Source organism: Protopterus annectens, chromosome 14.part0 (genome assembly GCF_019279795.1).
Source record: "Protopterus annectens isolate FY-2018-M chromosome 14.part0, PAN1.0, whole genome shotgun sequence".
Lineage (NCBI taxonomy): Eukaryota > Metazoa > Chordata > Ceratodontiformes > Protopteridae > Protopterus > Protopterus annectens.
In genome coordinates this window covers 294268707-294295779 of record NC_056748.1, presented here as the reverse complement: position 1 = coordinate 294295779, position 27073 = coordinate 294268707, and the positions used below count along the sequence as shown (strand labels likewise).

Genomic DNA, 27073 nt, shown 5'->3' with positions numbered 1-27073 from the left:
ACACACACACACACACACACACACACACACGCACACACACACACACACACACACACACACGTGTATATATAAATATGTATGTATGTATGCATGTATTTTTTATTTATTATAGCATTTTAGTACTACACAGTGTTCAAGGAGATGATAAAGAATTATTTTGATCAACCTAACTTGGTGATCACTCAGAAATCTATCTAACATTTATTTTATTTATTTGACAGTTTTTATTATGACTTTTAATATGATGCTATAATGGTGAATCTCTTCTGATCAGTTGTTGTGTGCTGTTTTGTATTATTCTAAATTGAAATGGTCAATAAAAGTTTTTCATATTAAAATACTTATAAGAACCGAAATTAAACTGCATTGATCTACATGAGTAGGAGGACATCTGACTCTCACACCTTCTGGAGATTGAAGTATACAGTGTGCTATACTAGGAGTTAAGGATGTGCTTGGCTTTTCCAAACCACATTCATGCAGCAGCCTTCATGGAGTATGTGTTGAAATGAACACACCAACATCAGGTGGAAAAAAAGAGGAGATAGGTCCTAAAATGAAAAACCCTTTATCGATGCGTGAATGATAGTTGCATCATGGCCATTTCTTACCCAGTGACAGGGAATATGTGTGCAGATAATGCCAGCAAGATCTATCAATGATGTTAATGGATATTGAAAATACATTTTCTGTAGATCTCATTAAACTACATACATGACTTTTTTTTTTCTGTGTTTTATTAAAGCAGAATAATAAACTGTAGCTGGAACACATAAACATGTTTATTATATAAATGTTCATTCTGAAAAAAGGTAACACATTTATTTATGCTTTTCAGTGTAAGTATGCTTTCACGTTCCATAATTATAATAATAGATTCAGGGAATATTGTTTGGCAATACAATATTAGAATTCAGTAGAACATATTTTAATGTTACTATTTACATTGCAACATAGATTATCTTAAGGATTTCAAGAAACTTAAAATTCAATAGAAATCAGATATCTTAGTACTTTATTTCAGTCATACAATCAAAAAGCAGTGAACTCATTTAAAAAAACAGAACTTTCTAATTAAATGAAAACATTCTTTTGAATAGCATTAACAACAGGCAAGCCTCATATAAAATAGAACTACTATTTTAACATTAATTTGTTGTTACTCTGATATCACAAGCATCCAGATGAAAACATTTTGTCGAGTCATATTAATGGCACATACTCCTTATATACAACAGAACAGCTAAAATTAAAAGAAAAATCATGAATAGTCTTATGAACTGCACTCAGTTAAATAGCCCATTTAAATAAATGACTCTGGAATGTACCCTCAAATATGCATTGCACCTTGCATTTAAGTAGGTTAGGAATAAAACTTTATAATCTTGTGTCTACTTAAATCTTGATATTGCACTCTGGTTTGAACTTATATGAAAAATTTTATGTATGTGGCAGTTACCAGTACTGAATTTAATTGTTTTTAAAATGGTATTCAACTAGAATACACAGGTATCCTTGTTCAGAATAGGTTGTTTCAGCCTCATGATGATAAACAGCCAGTCCTTAGCATTCTTTTTCATTAAGGATAGTCTTTGCACATTTGTATAATTTTTAAATGAATGCAAAGTAACATTAGTAATAATATATGATATAATAAATTATGCAGTGGAGGACTTAATCTAAATTTAAATTTCAGGAAATCTTTATCACCACGGACACAGTTTGATAGGTAAGTGCTAGGAAATCAGTCTGCAGACCTTTACAAGCTTAAGCAATAACCTATATTCAAAAGTTCCTTCCAGCCTCAAGGTGTGCAAGACAACTTAAACTGGAGGAGAATTTCAGGTGGTCTATCCAGTTATATATGGTTTACCTTGAAGGTGACAGGTGTTCTACTATGTTTAACATGTAGTGGAAATTTGTTCCAAAGGTAGGGAATACATTAGGATGTGAAATTGGCATGCCAGCATGTCTTACATTAGCAAGAAGCAGAAGTAATTCATGCAGTCTATAAGACCACTGAGTAGCTTAGCCCAATGCCCCAATCACAAAAAATACTGTACAGCTCCATGGCATGATCAAAACAACAATTGGAGGCTTGAGGGATCAAACTCTGGACTTAAAGAAGCAGCTAATAGTCTTAATCTTCTGGTTAACTTCCAGACATAGCTTACCTTCACTGTGATGCAACCTGTTGCTAGGGTGGTTTATAGAGAGTGGCTGTTACAGGTAGAAGTTGTTGGAGAGTAAGATAAGTAAGTTGATGGGATGGAAGAGCAGTGCCATCATTAATTACCAGCATTCAGGCATCTAAACAGATGTGTGTATTAGGGGTCGGCAGGATCAGTAACACTTTAGCAAGGAGCTAGATCATCTAAAACTGTTTTTTCCCTACGTCTTGGTGGATATTTATTTTTTAATTCATTGATCCTTTTTTTGGTCTTCAACTTTGGGGTTAGGCTGTGCCATTCTGGAGGACCACCCATGGTACCATTTCAGGTACCTATAGCTCTGATTGTGTTGCCTTTGGGCAACTATGACCTGAAACTTTCTGTCTCTGCACTATACAGATACAGAATACATAAAAGAGACTAAGTAGTCACTCTGTATACAAATGGACAAGAGAAGTAGAATAAATGTCATCACAACCTTCAAAAGTATAACAGGTGAATTTGTCACAAGACTTGAATTACTTGCACAAACCCATGACTTGAAACAAATAAAAAACTGCACTACTGTTTTAAGTCTGTATAGCTGTACGTATGCAAAGCAGACAGCCCTTAATGAAAGGCATATGGTAAATTGACTGTGGAATATAACAAAACAGATAGGGGCATAAAATATATTTAGACATAACGGGAAAAGACAGGCATTCTGACCTGTAAATCTTTATTTCCTAACTTCAAAAGAGACAGCAAGTCTAAACATCAGATGAAATGTTTACTCCATCATTAGTGTGAAACTCTAACCTCCCAGTATTCTGTTCATGTAAATGTAACACTTGGCCCTACACATGATAGTGCAAACTTCTCTCCCATACTTACCATAAAATATACAGGCTAAGTTATTTTCAGTAGGAGAAGGGGGATGAAACAGAAAATAGTTTATCTGTTTATTTTAAAGAATGCTGCACACATATCTTTAAGATAACATGCAATGTGGCTTGGCAGCTTGAAATACAGAAAACAGTTGTGTGTTTACCAGTACAAAAAGGCTGGACTAGATGACAAATGGACACAGACAAGGACATGCATATTCAGGTGTGCTTACACACACACCCACTCACTCACAAATAAAAGCCTTACCATTAATCACTTCACAACTATATTGTCAGTACACAGAATAGTGAACCTGGAAAATCACCAGTGGTCTATTATGACAGAGAAGAAAAAGAAGGCAATTGCTGACTTCCTGACTTTCTCCTTCTTCTCTATGTTTGTACATTCATATGTATTTACATCTCTGGGGTATGGGGACTGACCCCATATTTTATGGTTAAGGAGGGACTATTATTCACTTTACGACTTGCATTTTAGGGGTCTGAATATTTGCAAGTCAAGTAAATCAAATGTGATAATTCCCTGTGGACCTCACCAGTACACATACACACAGATGCATGCATGAACACAAGCACACACACATGCATATATATGCACATATGCATATATTGTGTAGAGGGTGATGCACATATGATCTATTTGGGTTTATGAGGACGTACTAATTCTATGAATACTTGCTTTTTCATATAATGTACAGTACTGTTAACTAGTACATCTTGAAAAGTCTTAGTGAGAGATCAATTTATGGATGTGTTGTCTTTATGCTGGTAACACTCTGTTACCCTTTACATAAAATGCTTGCCATCTGTCATTGTCAGCTCTATGACATGAATAAGCACTGCTTTTAATATCAGGTTTAATTTACCTAGGAATAATTTCATTGCATAAGGCAGATCAGTTACTGAATGTAGCAAACTCAATAAGTAAACATTCAGCAATGAAACAGTTAGTAGTGAAGTCTACTGACAATGTGAGCAGAAAGTGTAGGGCAACACAAGATAAGTATGAGGCCATCATCACATGTTCATAGAACCATTTCATAGAGTTTCAGTGTCTTAGCTTAAATGAGTGGATTAAGTGTTAGAAACATAAACTGCTACACTATCAGATATTAAAGGGATCATTTTATATCCAGTTATCAAGGGAAAAATAATCATGCAGGTAGCTCATATTTTGTTAATACATGAACTCATCAATTACTTGAAAGCTGCATTAATGCATATTCTAAAAGTATTGCTTAGACACTAAATTTAACTAAATGGCTATTCCTGCTGTTAATGTACACATTTAATACCGTAGACAAACATGATCAGAGCTTTCAACTAAATCTTAAAATTTCACCATGCTAGCTTTAATTTAAGAAGTCAGGTCCAAACTCATATAATATAGACGTTTATACAAAATCACCAACATTGTTTGAATCATCAGTTCTGTACCTAAACAAAACAGACAAATGTGTATGTCTTAAAACACTGACTCAGTGTATTATACCATTACAGAATATATGTTTTTTGCCGTTTCTGCCTTGCTCTCTGTCTAACCCGTGTACTGCCTGCACTAATTGGCTGTTTTCTGTATTTTTTCATTATTTCTTTGATTATGGCCATATTAGTTTTTCTAATCATAAAACTGCAAGTGGTAGGTCCCATTTCATAGCCAACCTCACAGGTCTTTGTTACTGGAGTGTAACCCTCAGCTCTTGCTGTGACCTTGTATTCACCAGGATTCAGAAGACGCCAGTAATCACCATCATTAGCTGTAGGAAAAAAAAGTATGAAGAGAGTTTTAGAAAATGAAAAAGCACAATGTACCACTGTGTTTCTAGGTGCAGAAAAAACATAATACTTAAATAGAAATTTAATTTGTCAGAATATGTTCAGACAACTGTTTCTGGCATTTCTGTCTCATGATTCATATTCTTTCAACAACATGGTGCAGACATAGTTGTTCCATGCCTCTCACATCATACAAAGCAAATCATCTGAAAGATTTAACTTCTCAAAGGGAAAATGGGGCATAACCTATGTTCTAGAAGTCTCTTGTAATATTCATGACAATTTATTTTCTGTGAAACAACTAAGATCATTTTCTATATTTGTACTTGCATTACAAAGAAATGTTGAAGAATGAGCTTGCTTACTAAAAATATAACATTGCATCTGTTGTGTGTCTTTGAAAATTGATTCACTATTATACTTACAAATACCTAACAATGGAAACAGTAGTAGCAGAAGACGGTTTTTCAATTACACCCAGTTTAATGACACAGATAATCGCAGCATGATACAACTATACATTTCATTTGTTGATATGAAAATTCACTGCACAAAAGAAGAAAGACCCACACATATATATCCATCATACTCTCAACCTTTAGCACAAGAATTCTGTACAAAGCCAACAATAATAGGATTCAAGGGACACATATCAGAGACAGATTTGAAATACTGCACTTAAAAACTTTGAAAGCTGTTAGAATACCAGGTTTTTCATTAGCATACATTTTCTGGAGAACATGATGCCTGAAACTCAAATGTCTGTCATTATTTATTGACTTCTATCCTCAATGATTTGTCAGTAAAGCACAAATTTTATACGGAACACAATAAAAATATGAGACAAAAATCTGGACATTCTGCAAATTCTGAAGAGTAAAAAGGTATGGTACCCATATATAAGTAAACATTTATTTTCTCAAAAAATACTTAATTTGCAATTCATTCAGGGCTGATATGAAAGTACTAGGTATAAAAAAATGTAAGGCATGGTACGAGTGCTACATGTAGTGACACCCAGTGGTATCTGTATACCTCAAATATGATTGCACTGCTAAGGAGAAAAACACTATTCCCATAAAAGCAGGGTGCTACTCAGATATGAGGCCTAGAAGCAATAAAAAATGTACCATGAATGCAACCTATAAAAGGAAAATTAAAGTTACAACTTCCAAATGATGTTTTGAGTTCAGAAAGAAACTAACAGTATCTTATATTCTGAAAAGGGTTTAAGGTAAAACTCAAAATTTTGCCATCAAACACATTCATCATTTCTACACTACATGTGGGAATCCAGGCATATACATGTAATTAAAACATATATAGCCATGTATCCCAGTTATATCTTCAGAACACTAAGTATGACAATCTCAGAGGAATTTAACATCAACTGAATTACATTCAGCTTTGCAATTTATTTAATTTATTTACTCATTTTTGTTGTTCAGGCAGATGCCATTATGCCTGGACCATTTTTCACAGGAGACATGACGTGGTAGGTAGAAAGATGGAAACTAAGGCTGAAAACAGTGGAAATTCTCCTGTTCATCAGGTGATAGTGTACTTGCAATGTTTTCTTTATTAAAGGCAGTACATAGAATTGCAGTATCTGGTAGTATGAATTTGCATCTGGATGTTGACCAGGCAAATGCTGCAGTGTGTTTAATCGGTGGTCATTGAATCAACATTGGCATTTCTTTTTCAGAAAAACTAGTATGCATATTTTTTTATCTGCAAGGCACTTTTGAAGCTAAAAATATAAACAAATACACACTTCTCTACAGTTTTAGAAGGTGAAAACAATATAGCAACTTTTTTTGAATGTCTAGTACTACGAGCAGAGCTGGTGACTAAGTTGTGGTAATCAGGCTTAAAGTGCATACCGCTGGGAGCAAATCTGGCTATTAAAGTGGATGCAAGGCATGTGCTCATTGGATTAATACTGCATTTGGCACTAACCTGTGTCATATTGAAAGTGGCACAACCATGTAAGATCTGTCACAGTTATAATATTACTGACTGGCATTTCAGTGGAATATAAAACTTCCTTTAAACTGAATGCTTAAACATGGTAGCATTCACAGACTTGTATCTCAGAGACTAATTAGATCTTGTACCTGTGGCTTTAAGGTAAGACACTCGATTGGCTTGAAAAAAATATGGGATTTGGGAATGGTAGGATTACATTTTTGTGTATCAGACAAAACTAGATAGGGATGTGACATTAGGGATAGGGATGTGACATTAGGGTTGTTGGTGTAATGAGACAATTTATTAAATGAGTACTGCACAGATCATGGGGTTTACAAAAGGTGTACAAATACAGTGGATATAAAAAGTGTACACACCCCAGTTAAAATGCCAGTTTTTTGTGATATAAAAAAATGAGACCAGAATAAATCATTTCAAAAATTTTCCCACCTTTAATGTGACTTATAACCTGTAGAATTCAATTGAAAAACAAGCAAATCTGTTAGGGGAAAAATATAAAAAAATAAAAAAGTACAATAAGCTGGTTGCATACATGTGCACACCCTTAAACTAGTACTTTGTTGTGTGTGTGCACCCTTAAACTAGTACTTTGTTGTGTGTACACACCCTTAAACTAATACTTTGTTGAAGCACAGACTTGTTTGTTTTTCAAATGAATTGTCCAGATTATAGGTCACATTAAAGGTGGGAAACTTTTTGAAATAATTTATTGTGGTCTTATTTTTTATACCACAAAACCTGGCATTTTAACAGTGGTGTGTACACTTTTTATATCCACTATATATGGTGCTTCATTTTCATCTGCTTTATCATCCACAGTTCAATGAAATTTTAAGATTTAGAGAGGAGTCCCAGTTTAAATTTAGCATTATAACTATTATCAAAGTGACATTTAATTCTGAATAGCCAAGAGGAGTTTGGTTAAAATGTTGGGTGTATAAAAAACAACTGTTCACTAGCTGATAACAGTCAATCAAATACAGTCAAATTGTCCTTTGCACTGTAAAACATGCTTATATTGGCTTGTTATAGAGGAAAACTGATTTGAAATTGGGATTAAACCTGTGCTCATTGTGCAATTTCAGTTTTGCATAAGTAATAGTTTTCAGGAAAAAATGCATCATTAAAATATGAAGTTATTGGCTACTGAGACTGCTATTACAATGTTCTTAAGACTAGGACTTCTGTTTTGATAGTGGTAAGATGCTGAGCTAATTTAACTATCTTTGTCTGATGTGAATCAAATGTGAACTGCAACTGTGTCTGAACTTCTATGATGTTAGGTGCAGCAAAGGAAAAGCTTGAATCATTTGTATTTTTTGATTGCACCCTGCAGGAGACCATCAGATTCCATCAGTGCCTGTCCCCACTCACCAAGTCTACTGAGTTCTCCTGTCCACTCCTCAACTTACTCTAATCTACTCTCAGAACAACTGAGGATATTAAGGCATCCCAGTGCTGTGTTATATTGCTGCTAAGGCTTTTTCATAGTTTGCCTACAAGTCATCAAAGCACTGTTTTCTGAAAGATCAATAGTGAAAACAAAGAGTCCAGAAACACAAAAATAATGCAAAAAAATCCTTTTTGCTGGGAGCAAGACTCTCTGCAACAAACTCTATAAAGACACAAGCGCAAGCCACAAAAAAGTACATTGCTGGCTCTCATTATGTAACACATCACTGTGAAACTGTCTGCAGCATTACATTTTCACAATAAATCTGTGCATGTGAAAAGCTGCCAATTAAGTGTAATTAAGCCATTTTTCACTTATGCCTTGGCTTACCATCTACCTGCATGCACACCTGCTAGCATTTAATAGGCAAGCATGCAATGAAGACATACTGGCATATCATCCAGCCTCTGTGGCAACTCAGCCCCTGCTAGCATTTAATAGGCAGGCATGCAATGAAGACATACTGGCATATCATCCAGCCTCTGTGGCAACTCAGTCCCTGCTAGCATTTAATAGGCAAGCATGCAATGAAGACATACTGGCATATCATCCAGCCTCTGTGGCAACTCAGCCTATGTTCTCTACCCATCCCATTAAGGAGTCTGTGTTCCCAGGCTCCACCTGGGATCAAGCATAAAGAGCATCCAGGCAAGTGTCGTCCTCCCAAAGATGGGTATGCCCATCTTTACTCTGCCCACACCTGAGACACCTGGGCCATAGGCAGGGTTTTTATCCATCTACTCCACTGACTAATTGTATATTGAACATGGAAATTTTTGCAACAGTTGAAGTATATGTAAAACTTGTGAAATTGTTTCATGTTTGCTCTTTCAGTTTATATGCATTCTTTTTATAGTCATTGTCATTTTATCATGAGAAAATAAAGTAAGCTTAGCAGCCTGTGTGAGAAACTGACAGGTCTAAGTAAGATAGCTGCTATTATGCATGAATAATAAAAATATAAGGTTAATGTGAGGCACAGAATTGGAGAATCCACCTCTACAAAGAGGCCAGTCAGAACTGGACACCCTCAGGGATCAGTCCTTTGACTGCTCCTTTTTGGCATTTACTTCTCAGAAGTTAAGGCCAATGTCAATGGTCTCTGGCTAACTACATTTGCAGATGAGTGCAAATTAGGAGCAGTCATTACACCTCACACTGACACAAATGTTCCCAGGAGGGGCTGACACAAACAAACACTTGGTGTCAGAGTCATGGACTAAAACTAAAGGAAAAGAAATACATAATAGCATATTTTGGGAGGTCATCCATCCCTGGTAACTATCATATTAACAACACACCCCTTAGAGCTGAACCAGTAGTCAGGGACATAGGGGAACACATAGATAGTAATCTAGCCTTTGATCATCACGTGTCTACAGTGGTGAGGAAATCATTCTATCTTGAGCAACTTATAAACCAACAAAGTCATTGTTTCACTGTATTTGGCATTCATCAGACCTATCATTGAGTACAATGCCCCCTTTGGTATGTACCTAACCAGGCATATCCAACAACTGGAACGTCCACAGAGGTTCCACACTGAAAGAATACAGGGTGTAAGTAATATGTCACATGCAGACCGCCTCAAGGCCCTATCCCTGTATTCTGTCTCCTACAGGCTTTTGAGAGGAGATCTTTGCCTGGCATACAGGGCATTGTCAGACCCCACTATGATGGACCTCCTGCATATCCACAAAACAAACAGTACCAGAATTACCTGTTCTAAAGATGTAAACCTTGCCTGTGATATAAATAGGACATGCTGGAGAGATAGGTATATATCCCAGAGACTACCCAGTCTATGGAATAGGCTCCTCATCCATAGGAAGCAGAGTTCCACCCTAATCCAATTAAATGCAACTTGGACAATTTGATGGGAAAGCAGAAATGCATCCCTGGTTTGGCACCTATGTCTCTGATGCAAACAGGTAAACTGTAAATGGTTCATCTTCCAGGTCAATGCTTACACTTATAAAGGGTACCAGAACTTGTCAGAGATTTGGGATGCATGGCTAGGCTTAAAAAGGCCCTTGTGGTCATCAGCCTAGTAAACACGTGTGAACCTACGAACCTTTGTGCAAATAATAAGCTTTCTTATTTCATAACAACATTATGTACATTATCTAGCTGTATATATTTTTTCATTTTATTCCCAAGCAAAGTATGCACATCATCATACAATGTAAAGCTTTTACTATTAGCAGCAGCTTGTCTACTTTTGAACTGCTTAAGTTAAGTAATGTTCAGAAAAGAGGGCCAGAGTGACCACAGAACTGGTATACTGTGCATGTGGTTAGTGGCATTTATAGAACACTGCCTCTTGCAATAAAGTAAACATTGGATTATGCAACAGGCTATAACTTGTTAAACTAATGATATAGTTCATGGAAAACAATCTGAGAGCCTCAGAAGGGCAGTGAAAGTTGAAAAATACCTTAAAGGCTTTCCTGAATAGCTCCCTAAGAACATTATTGACATTGATACATGTTCAGTGAGGTCACTTTGAACATTTGGGGAGAAGAATATATGCAGAGAGGTTCATTAATATTACATTCAATGGTTGTACCTAAGACAGACACAATTCAGTATTCTGATGAGTATTTAATCAAAGACATCAAAAAGTTCTGCTAAATATCATCTGACTATTCCTATACAGAATAACAACAACAATGGCTTTTCAGCACAAAGCCAGTTTAAAAATGGTACCTGCTAAACAACACGTAGAGGCAGATTGGCATAATGGGGATGAAATGGTGAAAACATTGGAGAAGTCTTGGGCCAAAGTTAAACTGACTTAAACATTGCAGATGATTACGGATTTTTTTTATCTACTAGGTCATATTGTACCTAAGAGAATACAGTAAAAAAAGACGTAGTTTTATATAAGAAATTAATACAATACATTCAGGCTTGCTTAACTAATTTATTATAACTATTATCTTTCAGTTTGTAGCACATGTGAGCTTATTATCTTCATTACAAAACCTCAGCTGACAAGATGCTGTGGTATTACATAACTGAAAGGAAATGCCAGAAGAAAATCACCAGATATTGTGGGGAGTGACCTTCATGAAAAACGGTAACTAGAATTCCATTCCTTTTCATCTTGTGATTCGGGCACCTGACCCCAAGAGAATATAATCTTGGCAACCTACAGAAATATTGAGTTTACTGCACTACTGCTTTGTTAAACATGATGAAATGGTTATGCCTGCAACAATTTTATTGATGAGCTGCCATTTTGGATGTTTGAAAAAAAAAACTATATGATCTGTTTCCTGCACATTGCATTGCATTATACATATACATCTGCATTGCCAAAAATGTTTAATCTGAGTTCTTTTAACTTATTGTAAATCATTTTGTTGCTCCAATTAGTACATAATCTTTATGTCTGCAAGAAAACTGTAAGAACAATTCTTCTTTTGCAACAGGAAGCCAGAACATATCAAACTGAAGCAGACATGCTTTTATCCAAGTGTTAACATTCCTTATATGTAATTTGTCTTACACGTTTCGTTGGGGATTGGGTTGATGGATGGATCTTTGAGTAAGAATATCAGTCAAGGTAGAACAGAGAATGGCTGGGAAAAGAGTTTATGTGGTTCTGACAGTGAATGCTGTGCATTTGTTAAGGAAGGACTGGGGGGGGGGGGCAGATGAGTATCTGGATACATTGTTACCTCTTTAGACATCACACCCACATGTTTCAGATTCAGCTGTCTTTTTTTATGTATTTTGTAAGAGATCCCATAGCATTCTTGTAGCTCAGATTCTGTAGTAGAAGAAAGTTAATGTGTAAGGTATGGGCAGACACTTGCTATGTAATCATCAAAGTAAAAATGTTTCAGGACATATCCAGTGTGAATCTATGCTCATGTGAAATGAGGTGACACCACTGTAAAGAGATAGTTGTTGTTTACTTTTGCAACAGTTCTTGAAATGATGTTAATCACAGAGAAATGGTTTAAAGTGCATCACAATAAGATAATTTCTGAATGAGCTGGGTAACATGTTGGGTATATCAGAGTTAAGACTGTTTATTTATGAAGGATTGTCCCAAAATATGCATTACAACATCATTTAATGGCCATTTGGGGAATGTCTTATAAGTGCCAAAATTGCAGTGGTGACAGCGTATGCCCTTTAGTTCAGTAGACTGCAGCTAATGCTGCTGGACTGTGATTTTTGTTTTGATAAATTTCATTATGTGGTATGAAAGGCATTTCTTTGTGCATGTTGAAACATGTTAAGTTTGAGGCTGAGATTGTGGTAAAGAAAATCATTCAGCTGAAAACTCCAGAAAAGTGAACCTTAAAAAAAGATGACGTAGCAGTACAGAAGTTTTGAGAATACATGTATGTCTAAAGTGAGATCAGCAGGTACAAGCTGAACATATTTCCAAGAAAGTCAGATTTCTAGTGGACATAGAATTTCTTTTTTTGAATGTTACTTCTCCATTTGTATTTATTGTCTCTGTATGTGTATACAACTTATTTGTTTTGAAATTATTTTGCACGTCAGTTACATACTTTTTCATTAAATATCCTCTTACTTTGTTCACAAAGTACCTTTAGACATTTAATGCCCTCTTAAACTAGCATTGGCTGAGTAGCTTGGGACCTACGTCTTTCATGTCATTTGAAGGACAACAGGTCAGAAATGCATTGTATTTTTCAAAGAGCACTACAGCCTCTAAACTTCAATGTGGCTCCAAGTACATGGCATGAAGCTGGAAATCATAGGCTTTGTACCTTTTCAACATCAAAACTGTGTGTTCAACTTGCTGAAAGTGTATCACTGACACGTAACTCTAATAGTGTATCTAAGAGAACAGCAGAACTAGCATTATCACTAATGAGATGAAAGTGATTTTAATGTTTAAAGACAAAGGTAAACTGCTGGGTTTTGTAATATGCATTGATATCATTTCATACTTGAATTCTAAATAATAAAATGATTAGGACAATCATTGAATCAGACTCAAAAATTATATTATTAAATGTTAACAGCAGTAGGTGCTTTGTGTTTTTTATACATTCTATATTGGTGTGTGTGTGTTTGCATTTTCATTTGTGATTTTGGACTTTTTGAATTTGGTACAATGTATAACTGAAAATTGCTATTGTACATTAAGTAAATTACTTAGCAGCATATGAGGGTCCAACCAAAAATTACCACTGCTAACAAGATGTCAAACAAATCAAGTCAGAAAAGTATATATAAAGGGCAGGATTCACGAAGGCTTGCACGGAGTCTAAGAGTAGTGTAAGACTCCATGCAGCCCTCGCGATCCAGGAACAGCCCGAAATTCCATGTAAGAGACCAGCTAAAACGTCTCTTACACGGAGTGGGCGTGGATATGCTAATCACCTCACTTGCAGCCGAAAGGCATGCAAATGAGGTAGATTAGCAATCCAGGAAGCCCAAAGTAGCCCGTGTAAGAGCCGTTTTAGCTGCAGAAATGTACTCAGTTGACAACTGAGTACGTTTCTGCAAATAACACAATGGAGCCATGTCAGCTCCAAATAAAGGGTGCATATGTGTCAGGCAGCATGCCAATGGCCAAATATGTGGCCATTGGCAAGGTACCCTGATGCAAATATGAGAAATAGATATATATTTTTTTCAGCGATGTTTAAACGCAGCGCAGCCCCACGCAAATGGGCTGCGCTATATAAAACATAAAAATGAAGGTTATAAACCCACAAATGTGGGTTTTATGCAATCCATGGATTTACAATGTAGTGACCAGCAGACCAAAAACAACATGGCCACCGTTTATTGGTTTCTAAGGGGGGAAGCTGAGTCTAAGACATGTAACTAAGCATTAGTAGGCAATCTGATGTAAATGAGTGTTAGGATACTGAATTCCACTGTCACATAGCACATGAGCACATTCTGAGTAGTGTAAGAGATACATAAGGGGAAGGAATAGAGTAGGAGATAGGTGACATCACAGGGGGGAATGGCAGAAAGAAATGCAGTTCATTGGAGGTCAGTGTTACATGACAGATGTCAGACACATATCATTGAAAGAGGAGTGCTACAAGATAAGCATGGGAAAGTCAAGAAATGGAAGGTGTACACTGTTGCTTACACCAAAGTTTCTTGCTGGGCATGCATGCGCACGTGTGAGCGCCATGAGGTGCGAGTAGGGCAGTGTGCGCGCGTGTAAAGCAGACTGAGCATGTGGGAGCCTGTTGGCAGACTTGTAAGACTGTTTGCGCTGGTGTGCGCGCGTTTTAACCCGAATTAGTAGATTCTGAACCGTGTAAACATGTGTGCATGGGTGTAAGCCACTGTGAGCGTATTTCTGCTAGTATGTGCATTTCTCCCCCCTGAGGAAATAGAAAGGAAACAGGAAGCAACAGAATTAGTAGGAAGCTAGCAGGGAATACAGCTGGAGCTAGCAGGTGAAAACAATTAGAAGCAGGCAATTACACAGGCAGAATAGTAGCCCAGCCAAGCACTTAATCTGCAAACAGCAGTGCAGGATGTTTCTCTCAAGAGACACTGCAAGACAGGAGTAAGCTATTAGAAGTGAAAACTGAAAAAGCTGAACTCAGAGCAGTAATGCTAGGGGCTGCCATAGCTGTCATAAGGAGACATAGTCTACTTGCTGAGGGTGGTGACAATGCAAATGGTGCCAGACAACCCACAGTGAGGAGACGGAGAAGAGTGTACAGGCCCAGGGTCACCTACCACGGGTTACATGAGCTGTAGATAGTGGAGCGCTATAGAGTGGACAGAGACCTCCTGCAGCAAATTGTTGATCTGTGCAGGCCACGCCTCACACACAGAACCAACAGAGGAGAACCCATCCCAGTGGAAACCTAGGTATGTGTTGGCCTAAGTATATTAGCAACAGGTACCTTCCAGAGACCAACTGGTGATATGATGGGGATATCACAGGCATCAGCCTCCAGGGTACTGCACCAGTTCCTGGATGCCATGTCAGCACATGTCGGTGATCATGTATATTTCCCCAATGCCCGTGAGGTATTGGCCAGCAATATGCGTCTCTTCCAGCAAATAGCGGAATACCCTGAGGTAGTGGGTGCAATAGACTGCATGCACATACGCATCAAAGCACCAGCCGGTGAGCGGGGTAGGGCCTACATTAACCACAAGGGCTTCCCCTCCATCAACTGCCAGGTCATGTGTGATGCCCAGGGCATAATAATAAATGTGTGTGCTGGCTGCCCTGGGAGCTACCATGATTCCCATATCTGGCATTTGACGCAGCTGTACCAGACATTTGCCAATGGGGACATCCCACATGGACACCTAGTGGGGGATGCAGGTTATGCACTGGAGCCGTGGCTGATGACACCCATCAGAAACGCACACACACCTGAACAGGAATGCCATAATGAGGCACACGCACAAACACGTAATGTAATAGAGCATGTGTTTGGGCTGCTCAAGTCACGGTTCCGGTGTCTGGACACATCTGGTGGAGCCTTGCAGTACTCACCAACTACATGTACCCAAATTGTCATGGTATGTGCTATGCTACATAATATGATCTTGCAAAAACAGCTGCAGCAGGACCAGCATAGGGCCGGGCCAAACAGCCCCCCACCATTGCCAAGGCCATCCCAGGCAGAGCGTGGCTCGGAGGAGGAACAACCTGAGCCTGCCCCAGTAGACAGAAGGAGGCGTGCCCAGTATGCCCTGGCCTTGGCAAAGAGGCAACACATAGCACATACACTGGCTCAGTAGGAACCTTGGGAATGATACCTCTCGCTGACTCACTCATATAATAACAGGGATGCCTAAAATGACATAACCTGCTCTCAAACATGTACAGGGAGTGTAGTATGTGCATCCGACAGAGGCAGCCCTGCAGCACCACCTGAGGCATGAATGCCATGTGTTAAGCAATGTAACACCATGTAGTATATGCACACTTGATGACCCTGACTAACATCCTACCCTCACCAAGCATGATGCCACAATATGACGATGAGATGATCATTTGCAATAATTGGCTGAAGTATTGCAGTTAGTCAAAGGGGATCCAATGTGTGCCAGCCTGGGATGACATGCTGAGCATGACAAGATGCTCCACCTGCTAGGGGTGGCGTGCACCTATCAGTCCAGGCCTTATGGATACTGGCAAAGGCTGTTGTTACCCACAGCGTGCCCTGAATAGGTAAGGCTCAAAACACAAACCCACCTCCCTAGGTATCACAAGGGATAAGAAACTAGATGTAATGCTACCCAATGCCAGAAGTCTAAACAGCAAGATGCATGCAGTCTAAACTCCCCCAGTATGGAGAATGTTGATATCTGTCCTGTAACAGATAACTGGGTCAAGGCTCACAACAGCACCCTAACACTACCAGGTTACACCTCATACTGTAGCAAACAACGACCACAGTATCCAAAAAGTTCTTTAATAAAATCTCTGACGTCTCGGCCAAAGCCTTCAAGGAGAATAAAATTGTATACAAGCATCCACATTTTATAACAAACTAGTAACTCAATTAAACAATTAAGCAATTAATTAAGCAACACTCTCCAATTGAACTCAGCATTGAGCCCACAAGGAGACATAGTTTTATACTTTAAAATAAGCAGAGCTCATACTGTGCTGTACAGCCTCAAAACATGGAACAAGCTAAAAAAAGAGGGTGACTAGCAATAATTGTCAAGGATAACCACACCTCCATGTTGGTACCACAACAAGAAGCAGCATGGACTAGCCATGGTCAAGTAACAGTGGCTAAAACTGCCTCCCAGTTTATAGCCTGCTACAGACTACCGTCCTAACACCAGGAACTGCACTTGGCCTATGTTGGAATACATGAATATATCAAGCCCTCCAAACTACATTATATTGGGTGACTGAAAATACCCAAACATAGACTGGGAGCATTATACTATCTCCAACAGTGTAGGACAAAAGTTCCTGGAATCCATAAACCAAAATGCCCAGGAACAACGTACCACTCCCACAAGAGGGGTAAGCATACTGGATGTGATAATCAGCAACATGGGTACTGGATGGCAAGATGAGAAGTGTATCCCTCACTGGTAAGACCAGACCATAGAGTAATCACACCTGATATACATATCCTGACCACAGTCCCTGGCCAGAAAACCACAGTGAAAAACATGTGTAAAGCAAAAGTTGCACTCCTCCAAACTGATATGGAATGCATTAAAGGCCCTGTGCAGGTGCAAAATATGGGCCACACCTCAGAACTTGTTATACAGGCATTCCATGAACACTGCCAGGAATGCTTGGATTATGCAATCCCAAATAAAACCAAGACACAATGCCATACACGCAAGCATCTGGCATGGTGGAACCCAGCCATTAGCAAACCATGTAAGAGAATGAGGAAGCTACTACATGATAGAGCAAACATAAAAAGGGAAGTAATCACTGATCAGTAGTATGGCAATAAAATATGTTCACACATACAATCCACTAAGGCCAGCTACACCAAGTTGAATCTGTGAATCTTGAGGCAATGTTACACCTGCCCCAAGTACACTGACAACCCTCAACTCCCCCCAAGAAATACAAATATATGTGAGAGATGCAACCATTTATCCAAACCGGAGGCTGAGCTCCCTCAACTCAGTACTGTCAAAACTAGTCAGGAGGAGAAGGTAACCACACACACCACAAACCCAGTCCCACATAGACCTATCACAACTGCAAACCAAAAACATAAACACAGAAAAACATTCCCGGAGGCCCTAATTACAAACACACCACATCAACAGAGGCCTCCAAAGCAGACACCCAAGCAACCACTACCTCCAAACATAGCACATGTAACACATAGTACACAAAGCTGGTGTGCCAAACAGACATAGGCCAGAAGGAGAAACAACATGCCTGATACAGTTGTAATAGGTGACTCCATAGTCAGACACACTGCTGTCCCGCTCACCAGACTGAACAAGGGAAAGGGTACAGTAAGCTGCCTGTAGGCTGCTACAAAACGCCGCATAACAGAAGTACACAGATCACCCCAAAGCAAGTAGAAATATGATGCAGTCATTGTCCATGCTGGCGTGAATGACCTGAGATGTACCTCCCCAGACTACATGAAAAGAGACATAGATGAGCTCTCCGATTATGTAGTCCAGGCCGGTATGAAACTGACCATTTGCAGCATCCTCCCCTCACCAAGAATGATGCCACAGTACAAACACAGAATGATCAGCTTTAACAAGTGGCACAATTACTGGTGTCATTCCAAGGGGATCCAATGTCTGTCTGCTTGGGATGTCATGCTTGACAAGCCACGCTGCTGTTCCAGGGATGGCTTGCACCTGTTACCCCTGGGCATCTGGATATTGGATAAGGCTTTTGCCAACTCCATAGAGCCTTTCGTAGGCAAGGCTGAAAAGACTAACCCACCACCCTAGGAAACATAAGCGGAAAGAAACATAAGGGTAATGCTGACCAATGCCAGACGTGTAAACCTCAATATGCATGCTCCCAAGGCCCTCCCCAGTATGGAGAACATTGATGTCCGTGCAGTGGCAGAAACCTGCAGCAAGGCTCCTGACAGCACACCAGCACTACCGGGTTATACCTCATATCGTGCGTTATGGCCCCAAAACCTGGACCAAAATATAAAAGGAGGGGGGGTATCCATATTCAGCACAGACACCCACACGTCCAGGTAACTGACAATGCACGAAGCATCGGAGACCACCCATGTGCAACTAACCATAGGCAAAACTGCTGTACAGTCTGTAGCATGCTACAGACCACACTCACACACAGGAACCCCACCCAGCCATCCTGAAGACACTGGACAGTATTAATGTCTCACCAAATACCAAACAAGGTACTCACAAATTACCACATAGGTGGTAATCCATTATGTATGGAAGGAGTAATCAGGGACCTAGGGACCCAAGTGGACAGTAACCTGTTATGTGACACTCACATTGCCAATGTGGCTAGGAAGACTGTCTATATTGGACACCGTATCATGAAAGGATTCACATCTACGTCAACAGAGGTCATTGTGCCCCTATACTGTTCTCTTATCAGACCCATAATCTAGTACAATGCCTCATTTGGGATGTACCTTACCCGACACCTGCAGCAGTTAGAAAGACCTCAAAGGTACCTCACCAAGAGGATAAACGGTCTCAAATATATGTCATATGCTGCCTGGCTGTAGACACCCCAGCTGAATGCAGTCACATACTGCCTACACAGAGGCGTTGTATGCCTGTTGTACAAGGCCATGTCCAACACAGGAGTAATGGACATGCTCCACCCCAGAAAACCCAAATCCATCGGAGCTGTGAGAGTGAGAGATGTCAACCTCAACACATAATGAAATAGGATGTGTTGGAGGGACGGATACATAACCCAGAGGCTCCCTACACCCTGGAACAGAATCCCACTCCATGTTAGGCAGAGCCCCTCACTGACACTCTTCAACAGGAATCTTGCCAAGTGGATGGATGATCATAGATGTACACTGGGGGGTCTTCACTGTGTCACGTCCAGACAGAGGAACAGTAAAGTAAATCATAAATGGCCATAATATTCACATAGCAAGGTGTGGTGAAAGCCACACACACTCTGGGTAGGCTTATAAATGCCCTAGGGTGGATAGCTTAGTATGAACCTATGAACCTATGAAGATACAAATTGTACAGGACACTAAGGATAATCACAAGGCTTTCTTAACTGATGGTAGGAACCTTGTTGGGAATTCACAGATATGCTCTGAATCACTCAAATATTACAAACAACATACCAAATACACACACATATTGCCAACATCCAACCTGACAGGTGCAGTGCAAACCCCCCCCCCCAAAAAAAAATGCAAAATATCTATCCCAGCAGAGTGCTGGCACCCTGACATTGCAGATGTTGAGGTAACAGCCAGCATCTACAAAGCAAAACACACAGCATCAATGGTATGAGATGGTGTCCTGGGCTGAGTCCAACATGGACTCCAAGAAGAATGGAATGCCAAATAACACTACTGCTCAATGTTAGCCTTACCACAGGATATGTACCCAAAGAGCAGTGTACAACAACAGTGGTCCTTCTCAACAAAGGTGTTGCCTGAATGGATACTGCAAACTACCACCCCAGATTCCTGACAAGCTTGGTCTGCAAAGTTATGGAAAGGATCAGCATGTACTGCAGACATAAAGATATTGGGGACCTACTGACACCGGACCCTACCCAGTGTGGCTTTCTTAAGTGCAGATCCTGCCCCTTAAACATGTTTGACTCATTTGAAACAGTCATTAAGGTCATTGATGAGGGGAATGTGGTCCACACAGTGTAGCTGGACCTTGCAAAGGCTTCCATACAATACCCCATGTGTTCATTATAGATAAGCTCACCAGCTTAAATATAAACCCCTATGTCAGTAGAGGGGTTTCAAACCAGACCAAGGACAGAACTGACATGGACAGACATGCTGCAGCCATGTCAGACTTCAAACCAGATATAACTGGCATCACACAAGACTTGGTCCTGGGACCTTCCTCATTTGGTATATATGTCCCATAGGTACAGGCCAACATGGAAGGACTGTGTCCGAACATGTTTGCAGAGGACTAAAAACTGGCCACCATATCTGACCCTCCAGCTGACACAAGCATCCCACAAAAGGGCCACAAAGAAACAGACAACTGGTGCCATAGCCATGTTAGCAAGCTAATTGCAGAAAAGTGTACAGTCAACCCCTGTGATTATACAGTAAGTGCCACCAATTACCACATAGGTGTTAACCCATTAAGTACTTAACATGTAATGAGAGACCTGGGGACACAACTTGATAGATATCCTGCATTGGACAAGCATGTGGCTGTAGTGTTTACAGAAACATACCATATACCCACCTAATCATGAAGGTTGTCAGATCTAGATAAGGGGAGGTCATTGTGGCTCTGCAGTCATCCTTCATCAGCATTACAATTGACTACAATAGCCCCTGTGGGATGTACCTCAGCAGACACCTCCATCAACTGTAAAGTCCCCAAAAGTACCTCACCAGGAGTATCAAAGAGCTTGAACAGATGCCATGTGTTGCCTGATTAAACAAACTGCAGCTCCACACACTGCCATACTGCCCACCCAGAGGCAAGCTGTGCCTGATTTATAAAGCCACGTCCAAGCTGGAATCAATCAACATGCTGCACCTTGTACAATCTGAATGGCAGTGAGCTATGCACATGAGAGACCTGAACCCCAGCACTGACATACATAGGACAAGCTGTACTGAATGATCCATAACACAGAAGACACCCCCACTCTTGAGTAAACTCCCAGTACAGGTTAGCCAGAGAGTCACTCATCGACTCTCCTCAAGAGGAATCTTGATGAGCGGATGGGAGATGGTAGGTTTACCCTGGGTATCACTGTTATGTCACTGGTAGACGGAGGCACAGTATACTAACGATGACATATGTCATGGCAAACTCCACTTACAATGTGTGTCGAAGGACAAACACACTCTCTGACTAGCATTAGAAATGCCCTAGGGCACGTCGCTAGTGTTTGCCAATGTACACCTATGTTGTGGAATACACTACCAATGTTGGACAAGCCTGGTTTAAGTAGTTCATATCTGAACATAATGCAACATGTTCGGATGTGCACAACTGGCCCCTAACCAGTATGTTGTGCTCACTATGAAAATGTAAAGCAGTGATGGGACTAAAGCCCAGGATACTGTCCACCACAGTGAAAGTACTGAACCAGTACACTATATGGTACTACAGTGTTAGGTCAGTATGAAAGGATGTTGACAACTGTATGCAAAGTATCCCATGCAAACCCTGCAGGCACAGTATAATCCCTGTTGTGTTCAGATACAAAGCAGTTGGACAGTAAGTACACAACATGACACACAACACACAACCGTAAACGTGAGATATTGTTGAAGTTCACACTCATCCACAAATGTGGTGGGCTGCAGAGTTCAACATATGGAAAGCTCACACTGGGCATGCTCGCACACTTTAATAAATGAGACATATGTCAGACAACATGCCATGGAAAGCCTGAACTGGGCATGCTCACACACTTAGGCCAAATCTCACTTTAGCAGTTGGCCACACATATCTGGTATTTGTACGTGTTATTCCAGGAACCCACCACATTACAGCAATCTGCCCAGTGCACACAGTTAAATGACTACAGAGACATAAGTGATATAGTGGATCCCTCTCATATTCAAACATCTTCCACAGATACACAAGTTGTTCATAGAAACAGAGAATGCTATGGCAATAAAGACCTGCAAACAGTCTATCAGCAACAAATATTGTGCATCTGACAATTAAACATATGGGTGTAGAGGTCAACACTAGGCTGTTTGCCCTAGGGAATGACAGCTTAGCCAGAGTGTGCTTGGCGTCTGCTTCCCCAGTACAGTAGGCTACTGTGCCACTGTAAAGTAGGTCACATAAGGCACCGTGTGAGGCTAGTGTGCTGTGCCTCCATCAAGCAGGGAGACAGTGGAGATCCCAGGGGTTGAATTTGCTAAACAACATCCATGTTGTTGGTGTGTGCTGGAAGAGGGTTGGTGAGGACCTCTAACAGTAAGTGGGCGTCAATAACAGACTGACGGGAGCCTTATCTGCATTGTCTGGACAATTTCACTGTCAACACTTTGTCGTGATGATTATGAGGTATTGAAGTGTCGTGCCAGTACTGTTCAGAGATGTCCTCCCTCTGTGGGCTACTGCTCTGCAATGTATTAGCTCACTCTGTCTGTTGGACAGCTCATATATGGCTGGTGTACACCTGACAGGTGTCCTGTTGTGGAGGAGTCATGGGTATATTTGGGATAGCATGATCAATGCAAACCTTCCACATGCTCATAGAATGCAATTGTCAAGGATTATGCAGAGTGGCCTGTATACTCCCCCAGCATGGGTCCTTTGAAGTCTTCCACCCCAGTCTTCACAAGTGTAAAGTCTGCTTTTGATAAATACACTTTGTTTGCAGTGACAACCTTGTCTGGGGGGGTGGATGGGATATGGATGTCCAGAGAAAGGTGGGTATGGTCAGATATCAACAATGGTGGTCTACCTCTGGTGTGGAACAGTGAGTACCCACGTTGCAGATGGTCAGGTGCAATATGTATTCCCCCTTGTGGCTGTGGTGAGTGGTTCTGCCATAGCACATGGACTCACACATTGTAGTGGCTGTAGGGTAATGTTGTAGAGGCCTGAGTAGTTCCCACACACAATATACCTGTACCTGATGTTAACAACTGGAATGGTGTATGTGAACACCTGCATATCTTGGCACTGTTCCCAGGAAAGCAAAGTGTGTGTCCTGGATGTGGGAGGGGTGGTCCGAACTGGTTGTGTTGTGTGTTACAGGTCCTGTGGTCACGAAGCATGGTATAGAACATAACCTGCCAGTGCTGATGTGCATATCTGACCCTGAAGTAGGTGCTATCCCCCACCTGACAGGTAGTACTAGATGTACATACCTCTGTAGAAATAATGATGTCAGCACCCTATAAATGCTGCAGGTGCAGAACAGATGCCCAGTAATTCGGATAGTGCGCTCTGCTAATGCGTCTCCCTCAAGTGTCATAATATAGTTAGGTAGGGGTTTGAATCCTGCAAATGCTCAGTGTGTGTGGGTGAGCGGGGTTGGTGTGTGTGCAATTCTGTGTGAGAGAAATGTCCCTTTTGGCAACTAGGAGAACACACTACAGGATGCACATTCCCCTTTCTAAACACTGATGATGTCAGCACCCTATAAGTACAGCAGGAGAAGGGAAACCTCCCACTAATGTGAATAGCATGCTCTGTTAATGCGTCCGTCTTGAGTGTCATAACATAGTTAGGTAGGGGTTTGAATCCTGCAAATAGCAAGTGTGTGTGTTTGTGTGAGGGGGGGGGGTTAGTGTGTGTGTAATTCTGTGTGAGGGAAATGTCCCTTTTGGCAACTGGAAAACACACTACAGGATGCACATTCCCCTTTCTAAACACTGATGATGTCAGCACCCTATAAGTATAGCAGGAGAAGGGCATCCTCCCAGTAATGTGAATAGCGTGCTCCGCTAATGCGTCCGTCTTGAGTGTCATAACATAGTTAGGTAGGGGTTTGAATCCTGCAAGTGTGTGTGTTTGTGTGAGGGAGGTTAGTGTGTGTGCAATTCTGTGTGAGAGAAATGTCCCTTTTGGCAACTGGGAAAGCACACTACAGGATGCACATTCCCCTTTCTAAACACTGATGATGTCAGCACCCTATAAGTACAGCAGGAGAAGGGAATCCTCCCAGTAATGTGAATAGCGCGCTCTGCTAATGCGTCCGTCTTGAGTGTCATAACATAGTTAGGTAGGGGTTTGAATCCTGCAAGTGTGTGTGTTTGTGTGAGGGGGGTTAGTGTGTTTGTGTACAATGCTGTTGAGGGAAATGTCCCTTTTGGCAACTGGGAAAACACACTACAGGATGCACATTTCCCTTTCTAAACACTGATGATGTCAGCACCCTATAAGTACAGCAGGAGAAGGGAAACCTCCCAGTAAGGCAAATAGCGAGCTCTGCTAATGCGTCCGAGTGTCATAACATAGTTAGGTAGGGGTTTGAATCCTGCAAATGGCAAGTGTGTGTGTTTGTGTGTGTGGGGAGGGGGTGGAAGTAGGGTGTGTGCAATTACATGTGTGAGAGAACTGACCCTTTTGGCAACCAGTACAATACACCAGCTGGCGCATATTCCAATCTCTACACAGAGATGATGTCAGCACCCTACAAGTACAGCAGAAGAGGGCAAATCTTCCAGTAATGCAAATAGCACGCTCTGCTACTGCGTCTCTCACTACTGTCATAGCACAGTTAGTTATGGCTTTGAATTCCACACATGCCACGTGTGTTTTTGTCACACAGAATGCCCATGTGTGTTGGTTGTTGTTCACAATAATGCATGACATTGATTTAACCAGTAATGGCAATGGACACAGATGATGTATGTGTGTGCCAAATACACATATGTACCTGCGACCTTCAATAGTTCCCATGTTTGACGCCTGCCACATGTGAATACATGGTATTTGCACTGGATAACATTATGACTGTGGTCTTCTGTGCAGGTGCTGCATGTGGTATGTGCATATACAGTGTGAGTTGTATATGGCATCATCCTAGCAGTGAGGGATACACATCTGGTCTGGGGCATATAGTCTACATGTTATTAATGAACAGGTGCTGCATGTTTTCACCTGTTGTGGGAGTGGTAACAAGTTGTTCCATAGCAATGCAGTGACTACATGCTAGGAATCTTTCAGCTAGGGTGTTGAAGCTACAGTAATTCATCAGCATTCAGTAATACGTCAGCAGTCCTGGTGAGGGTATGATGCCAGCCAAGGTCAGGGTCATACCAGCCTGTGCCACATGCTCAGAGAGCCCTTCTATGTTCCCTATCATGTAGTCCAGGGAAGTACATCACAGGTCAGCCATAGTGGCATGGACAATGACTGAGGCATATGTGTCCATGCCTCTGACTGACCTGTATGCTTGTGTTATGTGGTGGACCATAGTGCCCCACGGGCATATCACTGTGACCTTCACCTTGTCCAGCCTGGTGAGTGGGACCTCACTGTACCGGACAATAAAGGTACCTAACACAACTGTAGCAGGTGTGTTGTCTAACCGTACAGGCTGTGACTGTTTGGCACACAGGATTTGTGTGCTATGTGTTGCACATGCTGTGTTCGGGCTTAACGTATGCCTGTGTGCCAGCTGCAGAGGTGTCTGCTGCTCAGGCAGGATGCTATTCTGAGGCTCCACGAATGGCCCAGTGTGTTCACGTGTTTGGATTGCTGTCAGTGTAGGTCTACATCAGACTGGTATTGTAGTCACTGTAGTATTTCATGCCACCTGGCAGATTATGCCAGTACTCTGTTCAGAGTGCTTTCTCCCATTTGGCTATGTGGTTGCATCTCATACATGTGTTGTACGTCCATGTGTAGGGGAGAGGGTTGACTGTGTACATGTGGCAGCTGTGACATTGCCACATGACCTACATATTCCACAACTGTACCATAGAGGTGACTGACATGTGACCTTTGCACATTCTACCATAGTATTGTGATTGCCATTGTGATTAACAGCACATAGAGCCAATGGGGAACAAGGTACAGAAGGTGAGTATGTGAGGGTGTAGTGCCTGTGATTAGTTAGCACTGGCGTATATGACTGCTCACATGGACAAATGCCAGGTAAGTCATATGCAATGTGTCACAGGCAACGTACATGTGAACAGGACAAACAGTGACGTTCTGTCAAGTGAGACATGGACATACATATAGTAAGCTATGCAGATGTCACTAGGAGTCCGCAGAAGCTCTGTAACTCTGCATTGCAGGTGGGATCAGTGTTCCAGGGTAACTGCAAGCAAACATGCATGCAAACAAAGCTACAGTAAGCAGGGCTGCATGTAGTCCATTGTACAACAAGCAAGCTGTACCACTTCCAGTAGGTAACAGTGCAAATATGCAGGCACTATACACATGTACATGGAAATACACAGGTCAGATGGCTAGGGTCCAGTCACCATGTACCGTCAGGATGTACAATAACTGGATGGAAACCCAGGTGCTCATAACTGCAGTAATACACATGTCAAATAACAGACACTGAGCCTTCACTCAGTGGTTCCATACTTAGTAGGATGTATGCTACCTGCCCTGCCTCCACAGTATCCCTGACATTTATGGTGACTCTCCCTCCTGTGAAAGTTAGTTTTGTGTGTTGGGGCTGTCTAGCATGGTATGAGATGTGAGCTTGCAGTGCTAGCGTACTCCTG

At 41.0% G+C, this 27073-nt stretch overlaps 1 protein-coding gene across 1 annotated transcript in view; it reads right to left on the bottom strand.

Annotated features, from left to right (window-relative positions):
* Positions 1–735: 735 nt before the first annotated feature.
* Positions 736–27073, bottom strand: part of CPXM2 (carboxypeptidase X, M14 family member 2) — a 1728300-nt gene continuing 1701962 nt past the window's right edge. Inside the window, exon 14 of the mRNA XM_044056018.1 lies at positions 736–4815. Coding sequence (XP_043911953.1) covers positions 4553–4815 — 263 coding nt within the window. The 3' untranslated portion in view covers positions 736–4552. The remainder of the gene's footprint in view (positions 4816–27073) is intronic.